At 40.0% G+C, this 12,659-nt stretch overlaps 1 protein-coding gene across 5 annotated transcripts in view; it reads right to left on the reverse strand.

Annotated features, from left to right (window-relative positions):
* The window catches only part of MBNL3 (muscleblind like splicing regulator 3), a 107,388-nt gene that overhangs the window by 24,454 nt on the left and 70,275 nt on the right, over positions 1-12,659 (reverse strand). For all 5 annotated transcript variants that reach the window (XR_449429.3, XM_055081793.1, XM_007130407.3 and 2 more), the window contains exon 4: positions 2,556-2,720. Coding sequence is in view for 4 of the 5 variants with exons in the window: in XM_055081793.1 (XP_054937768.1) it covers positions 2,556-2,720 (165 nt within the window). In the remaining variant the exon portion in view is untranslated. The remainder of the gene's footprint in view (positions 1-2,555; positions 2,721-12,659) is intronic.

Below are 12,659 nucleotides of genomic sequence, written 5' to 3' on the forward strand. Positions count from 1 at the left end.
GTTAGAAGGGATAGAGAGTTGTTTGGGGAGAGTAGGTACCAAGGAAATGAAGTAAAATTATACGTTACTTCCATAGTAAAATCAAGATCCATAATAAAGAACAGTTCTTTCAAGTCAGACTGGTAAATGTCACTTAAAATTGCTCACACTAGCTCAATTACAACACGCCCACAAGGCAGCTTTCTAGACCACAAAAGAAGATCATATCAAACATCTCGAGGTTAGCTTTTTGTACACATAGTAACTACAGAAATCAATCTTTTATCAGTTTATCACATCACAACAGCTATTGTTAAATAATCTACAAGGTAGAAAAGCAATCTCCAACTGTTCCCTGGGGTCTTCTAAGCAGTGTCTTGTGTCTTGTGATATGCTATAAAATAAAGTGTACTCCTGGGAGTCATATCAGTCATATTCTGCAGCCTGAAATTACCCTCATTGAAGAAAAAAGGGAAATGTATTCTATTATAGAAAGCATGGAGGAAGAAATTAGAAAGCACAAGAGGCTGAAAAACTCAATGGATCTCTCACTGGACTCTAAAAAGCCACTCCCTAATCAATAATGCATGAAGGGCTGAGACTTGGCATGGAGATACTCGACTGGAGGCTGAAGGGAAGATGAACAGTCTGCCTTCTGTCTTTACCCCTATTTTACCCCAGGCCCTTGCTCTCTGATTCCCTGAAATAGGGTAGTTGACCGATGTCCCTTGACCTATGAAAAAATACATGCTCCAGCTGTATAGGAAATGCGGGGCTCAGGTGTATGATAAAATCTAGCTCCTATTCTTTGCTCAGTCTGAAATTGGGACATCCCACAAGAGGCCAAGAGTAGTAAGGGTGGGTAAAAGGCTCCCTTGCTTTATTCCCCATCTACTCACATTTTCTGGACTCATCAAGCATATTCATCTCTCTGTGGCTCTGTTCATACTGTTCTCAGTATCCAGAACACTTTCTCTTCCTTATCCCTTCAGGAGTAAGGACAAACTGAAATACTTCAGTGTTTGAAAGCTAAGGACAGAGTTGGAAGGAGTTCAACCATGTAAAGTATTACTAAAGATCAAAGAGGAACTCCAGGGAGCTCACTGGTGACCTGGGAACGAATTCATCAATGTAATTAATCAGCACTGAATTCCAAGGCAAATGTTTTTGGCAAATGAATAGTGTAAAACATGAAATCTATTTATTTTACTTAAAATTTTCTAGACATTCTGGAAGGAGTATCATGGTACAAAATTTTAGTGACTTGTCAATGCCCCAAGCACCTGTCCTTTGCATTATCCATAAAGATGTACCAATTAAGGGGTGCCCTATCTATACAGATGTCCTTGAATTCTGAGAAACAACTTTCTAATGAGATACACTTTGCTGAGAGCAGACTGACCTATTCCCACATTTTTGTTGCATCTAACTGTACTACATACATCTTTCAGTTTTCAGTGTGTTCATTATATAGTCACCAATGAAGTGGGTTACAAAAAAGAAAACATAAGCCTTTCAAATTAGTATCCGGATAATGGTTAAAAGGAAGTAGGCCAGCTGGAATTAGAATGAGACACCATGGAACTAAATTTGAGACCTGGAAGAACTCAGTAGACAGGGACAGTTTTCAATTCCCCCTTAAAACTCTAAGACCAAACTACAACTTTATATTTTAAGGTATCAGGACAAGATGAATTCTCCGTAGGACAAAATTACTTTTTAGGTGATCCATTTAAACTCACTGATCCACACAAATACTAGACATTGGTCTAGAATGACGCCAAAATATTATTAATTTCAGCAAAGGGAAGCTTGGCTAGATTAAGTTAAAACCCCCATCAACTACCTGGCCAGTCTTCCTCAAGACTGTCAAGGTCATGGGAAAGAGGGAAAGACTGAGAAATGGTCACAGACCAGAGGAGAGAGGGGAGACAGGATTCAAATAAATGCACTGTGGTATCCTGGATTGGACACTGGAACAGAAAGGGTACACTAATGGAAAATCTGGTGAAGTCTGAATAAAGTCTAGAGTTTAGTTAATAGTAATGTGTAAATGTCAGTTCCTTAGTTTTGACAAATATACCATGGAAATATAAGATATTAACAGTGGGAGAAACCAGGTGAGGGGTAATATGGGAACTCTCTGTACTATCTTTGCAACTTTTCTTTAAATCTAAAATTATTTTAAAATAAAAAAGTCTATTAAAAAGTAACAACAAAACTACCATCAAAGAGCAAGGAAATTTGTTTGAATTAATATCCTAAAATTAAAAGGGTTATATGTAATAATAATCAAACCTCTTCCTCCTCTTAAAATGTCCCTGCTCCTTTATTAATATTCTTCTATAAACTACATTCATGGTTCCTGCAACCCAGGTTTTAAAACCAGCGCACTTGATTGCTCCCTTCACACGCACAGCAGCTTTGTAGTGCCAAATAACCTATCAGCTTGCATCCTCAATCCTTTGGTGACTAACTTCCCAAAGGCCCTGCAAGGTTATTCCAATGTAGATATATATCCTTAAAAAATAAAAGACATACATATGCAATTTTGAAAAAGCAGCACTGTGACTTACAAGTGATGACATTTGACCATTTTGGAGCATAAACTGCATCTGCTGGGCGAACATGGCTGCAGCAGTCTTTTGTTGAATCAGATTGTTCCGTCCATTAATTTCCAGCTGCGTTTTTAAATGCGGAGGAGGGTGAAGGTACTTGCAGTTCTCTCTAGCACACCGACCCTGAAAATGAAGGATTAGATGAATTTACATTAATATTTCTAAAAATCTGGTATGGCTAAGAAAATAAGAAAAGTTTATTAATCTCTTAGCATATGTGATGTACTGTCATAAGTACTTTACTTGAATGAATGCATTCAGTCTTCATACAAGGCCCCTAAGACTGATACTCTCATAATCTTCATCTTCCAGGTGAGGAAACTGAGACTGAGAGAAGCTTGCACAGCTAACATGTGACAAAACCAGAACTAAAACCCAGTTAGTCTGATTCCAGAACTTATTCTCTTAGCCACTTTGCTCTGCTCTACTTTGATACGCATCAACTTATGTTTAAAATATAAAACATTAGGAATAGTGTATCATCATAACATTACAGATTTATATAAAAATTTCCCAACATGAGACATCATGCATGTTAAATATGATTTAGGGTGTGGATCTACATAAACAATCAGGAAAACTGAGGGAAAATGTTACATATATACACATAAATGTATCTTAAAACTTTTAGATCCATTATTCTGGACAATTTTGGCTCTAAAGTTCTTTTTCCTGAATCCATACAATGTGAGAAACATCCTGAAATCCACTGATATTTTGTTAATCAAAGAATAAATCTCTACCTTGGGGCTATGCTGTTCTGTAGATTCCAGAGGCACTGGCCCTGGATCACTTGGATAATTGAGACCAAAGTGTACTTGGGAGTGTCCGGTATTCGAATGTTTTATGGATGGTTTAAGCACTTCCGGACAGGATCATATGTCAGTCCTGTGGAACCAAACATGCATTTGGTATTACCTAAATGCTGATATGGCTGATAATTATGGTGTTTACTACGTGGTAGCAAAGGATGTCACTGAACAGGTATTTATCACTTCTCAAATGTGACCTGTTGTGTTTGTTTAACTCTTGAGCACTGGGCAAAGCAGCTAATGATTCGCTCATTTGGATTACTAGGTCCGCCATAATCCTTTTAAGATAAGCACAACTGCAAGCCATTCTTTTTCCCACAGTTGCTAAGATCCTTTACAGCACGTGAGCTTACTGGAGGGAGGGGTGGGAAAAAAAGGCAACTTTTTTTGAACCCAAGAGTGCAAGTTGCTAGGCCACCCGAATTCCCAGGAGAAAGTCAGTTAGTTCATCAAGTGTTTTCAACACATGCTACGAATTTTCCCTATTTATGATGCCTTAACGGATTATGTAATCACTTCTCCATATTTAGTTATCTTGTTATCCAAGCATTCCTATAATTTCACTGAGAATCAAGGTGTGTCCTTCAAAATTTTAGAGAGTTACCTATAAAGCAAAACCAGATGCACTGCAACTGCTCTTTTAAATATCAGATCAGTGGGGCGAGGTGGCTCTTTTATTTTACCTCCCGTGGCAGGAAGCTGAGTATAACTTAAAACATAGCTTGAGAAGTCAAGGAAGCCACTATTGTTTTCCGTCAGGCTTGTCCTGTTGTTTCTCCAATTTGATCAAATTTTTAATCAAATTATTTATAAAATCAAATAATACCTTAGTTTCATGTGCCTTTATATTTCTCTGGAAATCCTGGAAAAGGAAGAATTTATTGGTAGTAAGAGTTGAGGGTGGTATGAACCCAGTCTTCCTGAACTCATTAAGTAGCCTAGGAAACAGCTACATAATTTTAGCACATATAAGGACTATAAGGAAATCCTTATATGCGCTAAAAATTGCGGTAATGGAGGGTTCCCCCCAGTAATGTCCCCCCTAAGAGGAAACATAAGCTTCTTTTTACACCTACTACAACCTGCATCAAAGCAAAGATAGTCACAAGGATTTTAGTTCCCAGATTCTCCACCCTCCACCCAGTATAACTGGGATCATCTGGCTCAGAATTAACAGCTCAGGGGAAGTAGTGACACTTGGTGGCTTCCAGAGCCAAGCATGGTAGTTTATACTTCCGGGGTTTCTCTTTTCCTCCCACACCCTAACATTAAAGATTTCCCCAAGGTACAGTCCTAAATCCTCTGCTCTCCTCCTTAATCTCTTTCCCCTGGAGAAATGAAGTGCTGGTAAAATTTCATCTCTCACTGCAATTGCTCAGATCTTAAATCTCTATCTCTACCTCTGACCCGTCTTCTGAATTTCAGGTCTTTTTATCACTAACTGCAGCTGCATTTGGAAATCCTGCTCCCTAACCAGGTCTAAACAACTTAGTCCTGACCTTCCTTCTCCTTAGACTATCTTTCCTCTTGCTGCCTACTAGCATTTAGGACCATGGCTCCAATTCCCAGGCTTTGGGACAGTTGCATAGCAGCCCTGAAAAAAGAAACCAGGCACCTGCTGAGCAGGATTGCCTTAGGATCGCAAACCCACCTTGATAGCTTTCCCAGACAAGTGGCAAACACAACCATAAACATTTAAACAGAACACAATTTGTAACCCACTCCCTGCGCCCCCAAAATTAGATGAGGACTCTCTCTTACATTCAGGAATTCCAAACAATAGATCAGTTTAAAAAAAAAAAAAAGGAAAAGGAATACCTTAGGATTTTTGCCATTTTGTTACAGTTTAGAGTTTTAACGTCATTGACACTGAATGTAATCAGAGAGGAGAGGAGAATGGAAGGGAGTGAGAGAACGTGGTGTATTTGGCACGTTTCCTGCCAATCTACAGATAAAGAATTGCTACCTGCCTTTGGGCTGTTATGTTACTGTCCTTTATATATAATAACTTTTCTTAAGCTTTTTCTTGGGAAACTAATGACATTTTTACAAGTCAAAAATGGTACACAGAAATAGAGAAAAAATTACACTTTAAAAATTGCATCAAGTTAGGCTATAAAACTAAAGTATGGAATATGAGGCAGCATAAGATTTTAAAACACTTATTCGTCTTAGTTATGAGATTTTACTTGATTTATAAAGCATTCTCTTTTGAATGACAGAATCCATCATTTAATTCTATAACAATGCACACGCACAGCAACACTACCTTACCAGAGACTGCTTCTTATGTTAAAGAAAGCTTATAAAGAAAAAAAAAACCCTGCATTTTCTATCCAAACAAACAATAGATGAGAACAAATAATTTAACATCAATGTTATCTGTGGAACACAATATTTCAAAAGAAAGCCAAGCCCCTCAAGTTTTTTCAAAACGACTTTAGGACTCAGGATAACATATTTATATGCACAACACTTGGTGATAACAAATCTCCCCTGTATTCATTCTTCAAGAGGCCCAAACTTAATTATAGGCCAAAATACTTTAATTGGAGTTGGGGAGAGGGTGGCAAACTTTGTTCTTGACGTTTGGTAACATTTGCTTTTAGTCCTTGGAGGGGATTAAGGCTTTGGTAAGCATGTATGAATGGGATGGGGTGGAGGCTGAGGAGGGATCTGCCCAGCACAGTATGTAATCACTTATTGTTTTTGTCCTTTGGAAAACCAGCGACTATGGAGTAGAAAGGTTCCAATGTTTTCCTGAGGCCAGCTAAGCACTGTGAATGGGCTATAAGACTCCCTATCACATCAGGTCTATAACAGCCCAGAAACTATCTTGGGCTGAAAAAAATCACCCGTTGTGTTTCCCAAGCCAAGTCAATGGTGTCCAAGCCCTCCTTCTAGACCCACAGGTTAAGAGTTGCCATGTGTTCAGTGCAAAGTAGGAGGCCGTGTCATCAACGACTCTAAATGTTGTACCTGTGAAAATTGCCATCCACTGGTAGAGGTGGCTCTATCCGAAAAAACGGCAGCTAAGGCTGGTCAAAACCTGTAAGCCTCTCTTCCCTCCCCTCCACAGACACACAGAATTAAAGCACTGAAGAGATAAGAGTGCAGGCTCATTTAGGCGTGCCTCAATTTCACTCCTTTTCCATTTCCTTTGGCCTTAAAAATCACATCATTCTCATTGGGTTTTTCACTGTGGTACGGAGTCAAGAAAACAGCAAAGTGATTCAATGGGAGAGTGACTCTGTACTGAAGTAAGCGCTACTCTGTCTGTGAGTCTGCCCGCTCCCCTCTGCCATCCCCTCTCTTTGAAAAAGCACCCAAAAGCAGCAGCGGAATAAATGACCAAGGAAATTTCTGAAATACATCGGCATCAAAAAGTTGATGACAAAGGACAAAGTTGCAGAGCACTCATAAAACCTCCAAAATTCAATCTATTTCCTTTTTCCTACCTTCAGGCTTTTCACAAATGAGCACAAAGAGTACTTGACTGATTGCAGAGATTCAAATCCCACCTAAGTCTTGGGAGTTGAGGGTGAGAGTCTGTCAGAGACAAGACTTCCCAGGCACTTGGTGGTAGAAAACCCCTGTGAAGTGTACTTTTTTATGTTCATGAGAGAAAGCTCTACCATCCATCCGAATAACAAAAGGACCCCGGGAAGCTGAAAATTACCCTTTGTCAGTCACCAGTATATTAACAGGAGCAGCTGTTTGCAGAATGACTTGCTTCTTCAGATACATTAGGAATTATGGGGGGAAAAAAAGCTCTCAAATACAGTGGTAACTGGATTACCTTTTCAAAGACATCTCACTGCTCTGCTAGACTATCAAGAGTTAAAAGTTAAATGTTAAATAAAGGCAATGAATAGATGATTTGATTATGAAAAAAATTATTTCATTTTAATGATCACGTGTTAAATGAAAAATCCTCTTGATTATACTGCCCCATTGAAACATACTTACATATGCATAGACATGGCTTCTCAGAGGAAGTAACAGTAATTTTAGAATTACAAATGATATGTAGTAGGTTGCCTGGTTCCTACAACCATCACAGACCTATTAAGGGCTAGGAACAATCTGAAATGGCTAAAAGTGAGGCAACATGAACATAAACTGAGTATTAGCCAGATATCAGTATACTAATGGCAAATTTCCCATTTTCTTCCTCTTAGAGTTCTGTCTTTATAAAAATGGATATCCTCCAGTATTGCACCATCTATGAATATTGATATATATGCACAAAAAGCATCCTTAAAATACTGCATACAACTTTTAATTTAAATTTGGGATGCAGACAAAAAGTCTTTTAAAAAATGTCTTTATTAAACCATTTCCTGAGTTTACTGAAGGCAAAATTAATGAGCCAGCCAAGCACTCCCCCCACTGCAGTCAGCACTGCATCTCTGCTGAAGTCTGCTTTCCTTTTTTAAAATTTATTTTATTGAAGTATGGTTGATTTACACTGTCGTGTTCGTTTCTGCTGTACAGCAAAGTGACTCAGTAATACATATGTATACATTCTTTTTCATACTCTTTTCCATTATGGTTTACCACAGGATATTGAATATAGTGCCCTGTGCTGTACAGCAGGACCTCGTTGTTTATCCATCCTACATATAGTTTGCGTCTGCTGATCCCAAACTCATGAACTCTGCTTTCTTGACATCCCATATACACATGTACAGAGCAATGACTTCGGTGCAAACCAGACACCAAGTCTGAATAGGTAAGAATTCAAAAAGAGTCATGTACCAAAATGTTCATTGCAGCTCTATTTACAATAGCCAGGACATGGAAGCAACCTAAGTGTCCATCATTGGATGAATGGATAAAGAAGATGTGGCACATATATACACTGGAATATCACTCACCCATAGAATGAAACGAAATTGAGTTATTTGTAGTGAGCTGGATGGACCTAGAGTCTGTCATACAGAGTGAAGTAAGTCAGAAAGAGAAAAACAAATACCGTATGCTAACACATATATATGGAATCTAAGAAACAAAAAACGGTCATGAAGAACCTAGGGGTAAGACTGGAATGGAGACGCAGACCTACCGGAGAATGGACTTGAGGATGTGGGGAGGGGAAGGGTAAGCTGTGACAAAGTGAGAGAGTGACATGGACATACATACACTACCAAACGTAGGGTGGATAGCTAGTGGGAAGCAGCCGCATGGCACAGGGAGATCAGCTCGGTGCTTTGTGACCACCTAGAGGGGTGGGACAGGGAGGGTGGGAGGGAGGGAGACGCAAGAGGGAAGAGATATGGGAACATACTGATCCACTCTGTTATAAAGCAGAAACTAACACACCATTGTAAAGCAATTATACTCCAATAAAGATGTTAAAAAAAAAAAAGAAGCTGGAAGGAGGGCAGAAGAATTTTCTCGCCTATCTGCCTCAAGAAATCTTTCAAGTGGTGACCTCCAAAGATGAAGGGAGGAGTAGGCTCAACAATCACACCATTGTTCTCTGTAGCAGCCGCTAAGATAACCTGATTACCAGAATCGCAACATTTAGGGCTGAACCGGATTTTAAGGAACATCTGTGCATCTTTATCTTACAGAGAAAGTGAAGGCCAAATTGATGAGGTGGCTTGTCCTAATTAACAAGCAGCTCAGTAAGGACAGAAGCCAAGTTTGCAGACTTGCACTACCCAATATGGATTTTCAGTTCAAATGATTCTTTCTCTTTAAAGATCTTCCTGAACCCCTCTCCCCATCCCACCCCCACTTCCCTCTCCCTCGTTTGTGTCTCCGGTGCATCTTGTACTCCCTTTTATCATAGCACTTATCACTGTGTACATTGATACACTGTTTGCATGCCTATCTCCCCATTCCACTTTGAGTTTGTCTAAAGGCAGGACTATATCTTCCTCATCTTTGAACCTCCAGGGCTGTTTCTGTGCCTGGAGAATAGTGACCACTCCATAAAAGTTTGCTGAATGAATGAATAAACTCTGTGAGAATAATTTTATAGGGCATCACACTAAGTTGGCCTTAGAGGCCTAATTGCTTCTCTTGCCATTTCCTTTCCTAAGTTCTTTCTTCTTCCTCCAAGAAGAGAACAAGAGGCAACATATGACTGAGGCTGTTCCTGGTTTTCTGTTGCAAACGAACCGTTATTCTATTCAGGTCCAGAAAATAGCTAATTCGTAACAATTTATTTTCTATGAATATATATACCCTGGGGTGTGTGTGACCATCATGGCTGAAAAATCCTGGTAATTCAGTATAACTGAATCAGAAATGTTAGGAACCCATGAGGCACAGACACAAACCCTGGTCTAATTCCCAGGGGTCTGTGGTCACAAGAACCCCCAGGATATAGGGGCCCACAGAGCTGAATAAAGGAACCTGCAGCAGATTCATATTTAATCAGCACCTGGGCCTGCCCAAGGGGAGCACTGCATTTCTAGGGTCAGCTTAGAATAAACTGCCTTCTCCAACTGCTCCATCCCCACCCTGCATTTCTCTAAGCAGCTGCAAGTCAAATTCCCTGAAGCTACTGAGACAAAGGTGCAATACAAGGCTTCAGGATAATCTCATCGAGTGGAGCCTTCTTGTGCATCTCTATTGCATACGCTGACTTATTACAAGAAAAATGTTCCCGCTGTGCTTTAAGACCCGTGTTCAGCTGCATTCACATTAAACATTTATTTTCAAATAATCATTAGCTTGAAATTTTTTTGAAGAGCAAATAACACCAAAAATCACAGTTGCTGGTCATAGTGAAACCAAGCCTGCCTCCCCAGTACCCCGGATCTGCTTCCTGCCCACCCCCCAATTTTTCCCCTCTGGTCTAATCAAATACCTTCAACTGCTTGAGAAAAATATCAACTGGATATCTGTTCAATAATATGCTCCTCAGGAATGTATGATCTCTGTTTACAAAACAGCCAACCAGAATCAAATTAAAACCCAAAGACAACTGAAGCACACTGGTGCAGTTACCAAAAGTCAGAAGGCGTTTCCGACGCTAAGGATTCACGGACGCTGTCTTTAAAGTAGCTGATGGCTGCCAACGTAAAATGTCATTAAAATACAGAAAAAAAAAGGAAAGAAAAAAAGAATGACATTGAATTTGTTACTCCAAGAAATCAAATACACAAAACCATGCAACTTCAAGAAGCTACTTACTACATAGGCTTTGTTACAAAACAACATAAAGGGGTCTCTCCCTTGGCCCTTAGGCAGTCAAATCTCTGGCTCTCAGGGTTCCCGCGGCTTCCTTCTCCGGACACCCCATCCAGTCACTAACCACAGTGATTTGGAAGCAGGGCAAAAAGGATGCCGGCTGCTTGCACCCTTTCTTCCCAGCTAGGGCTTCTGCCTGGGATCCTATCTAGGGTTGCCAGATTTATCAAATGAAAACACAGGACTCCCAATCAAATTTGAATTTCAAATGAACAAGGACTAATTTTTTAGGATAAGTATGCCCCATACAAAATATTATCTGGCAACCCTCTCCCTATCTATTCTCCACTCTTGTGAGTTGAGCTAAATAACGTCAAATCCTCAAAAACCCATTTTCCTCCCTTTACCTTAAGGTCATAAGCAGCCCCCTCTATGGAATCAGCCCAGGCTCTACTAGGCCTTCAGTTGCCCGGAGCAAAGCAGAAGGTACTCTCAGCCCCAGCTTACCTGACCAGCTGCAAGGAATTTAAGGAAGTTGACTGTTGGAGAAAGCAATTTTTTATTCCCTGGCTCCTCCCACCAAAAGCTTCGCACGGCTCCCTACCCAGTCAGCCAGTCCACTTTCCCAACCACCGTGGCGCAACTGTATATTCAAATGACTTTGATGCCTGCCTGCCGGAGCTCCTCCTTTAAACTGGGATGGGGGAGGGCGTGGTGAGTGACCACCATGCCGAACTCCTGACTCTAAATTTATATACATTTTCTGAACATATGAATTATTACAGGAAGATGAGGCTTTTATGTTTTTAAGTTTTTTGTTAGTGGGGGGAGGGAGAGGAGGGCAGGTTAACTTTAATTTCTTCAGTCCTGTCGGTGGCATACTCAAATTCAAGCAAAAGTCATCCATTAAAGCCCAGGAAAACATCTGCTTAAGTATTATGTTTCTACATGCACACATAAGATCGGTGCAGAAACATATTCAAAACCTGCAAAAAATGGCATGAATAGCCACTATTTGCATAGATGTCTTTTTCAGTCAACCCTTGATTACTCATATTAAAAGAGAGGGAGATGTAGAGGGGCATGGTTAATTCTAATGAACAAAATAATATATTCAGCAAAAATGGCAATCCATAACAGCCCCACATGACAGAACAGGTATATCACAAAAGTGGCAATGGTGAACATTTAGGAATCAGTTACTAGACACAATCCTGAATTTATTTTTTTATTAAGATTGCAGTCTCCTTTGTTGGAATTATCAAAGAGTCAGAATTAGTAAGGTCAGAGAGAATGAAATTGTACTTCACTGGGGAAGCTTATATGTTATAGACAACATGTCATAGAAACATTAAATCGTAAAGCTGGAAAGGCTCTTCGAGATCCTTCAGTCTGTGTACCACAGACCACTATTCCCAAGAGAGGAGCCTCAGAAACTGAGCTTCCTGGTGAAATACTTGTAAGGAATGGCACACTCTATTCCCCTCTTGGAGATTAACAGTCCACCGGAGAATAGTAAAGGTTCCCTCTCACATGTCCTAGAGTAAAGAAACCTGCTGACTTTTGTAAACTGAAACACAGTTCAATCGCAGAAACTATGCCTCTTTTTTTTTTCCATAAAATACCTTTTAACATATCTCTTTAGAGAATCGTTATGAAAATACTGATTTAATTCAACTCCCTCCTACTAAAGCTCAAAGCAAGCCCCATGGCATACAGTGAACTCCAAGGAACTGGATCGTCCGTTGAAATGACATTGAACGTTCCTGCCCATACTAGATCTCCGCACAGCTAACAAGATGTAGATTTTTCCTATGATGGCTACAAAGAAAGATCCCACAGTCAGCTTCCCAGCGCTCCTTGCCAAAGTTGCAAGTTCTGCCAGAGCTTTCCAAATGGCTGCCGGGGCTTTCTTCTTTTGTTTGAATGTTTCAGTCAGGTAACTTCTGAAATCACAACTTCAAGCCTTCTCTGTCTAACTGGCTTTCCTACACTGTGACTTCTATCCCTTGAAACCATGCCAGTTACCTTAGGTTTTCCATGACTTAAGGGTCTCAAGTGAGTTTTAACAGCACTAAAACTTGGGAAGTAGGAATGTATT

This window comes from Physeter macrocephalus, chromosome 21 (assembly GCF_002837175.3).
Source record: "Physeter macrocephalus isolate SW-GA chromosome 21, ASM283717v5, whole genome shotgun sequence".
In the NCBI taxonomy this organism is placed as follows: Eukaryota; Metazoa; Chordata; class Mammalia; order Artiodactyla; family Physeteridae; genus Physeter; species Physeter macrocephalus.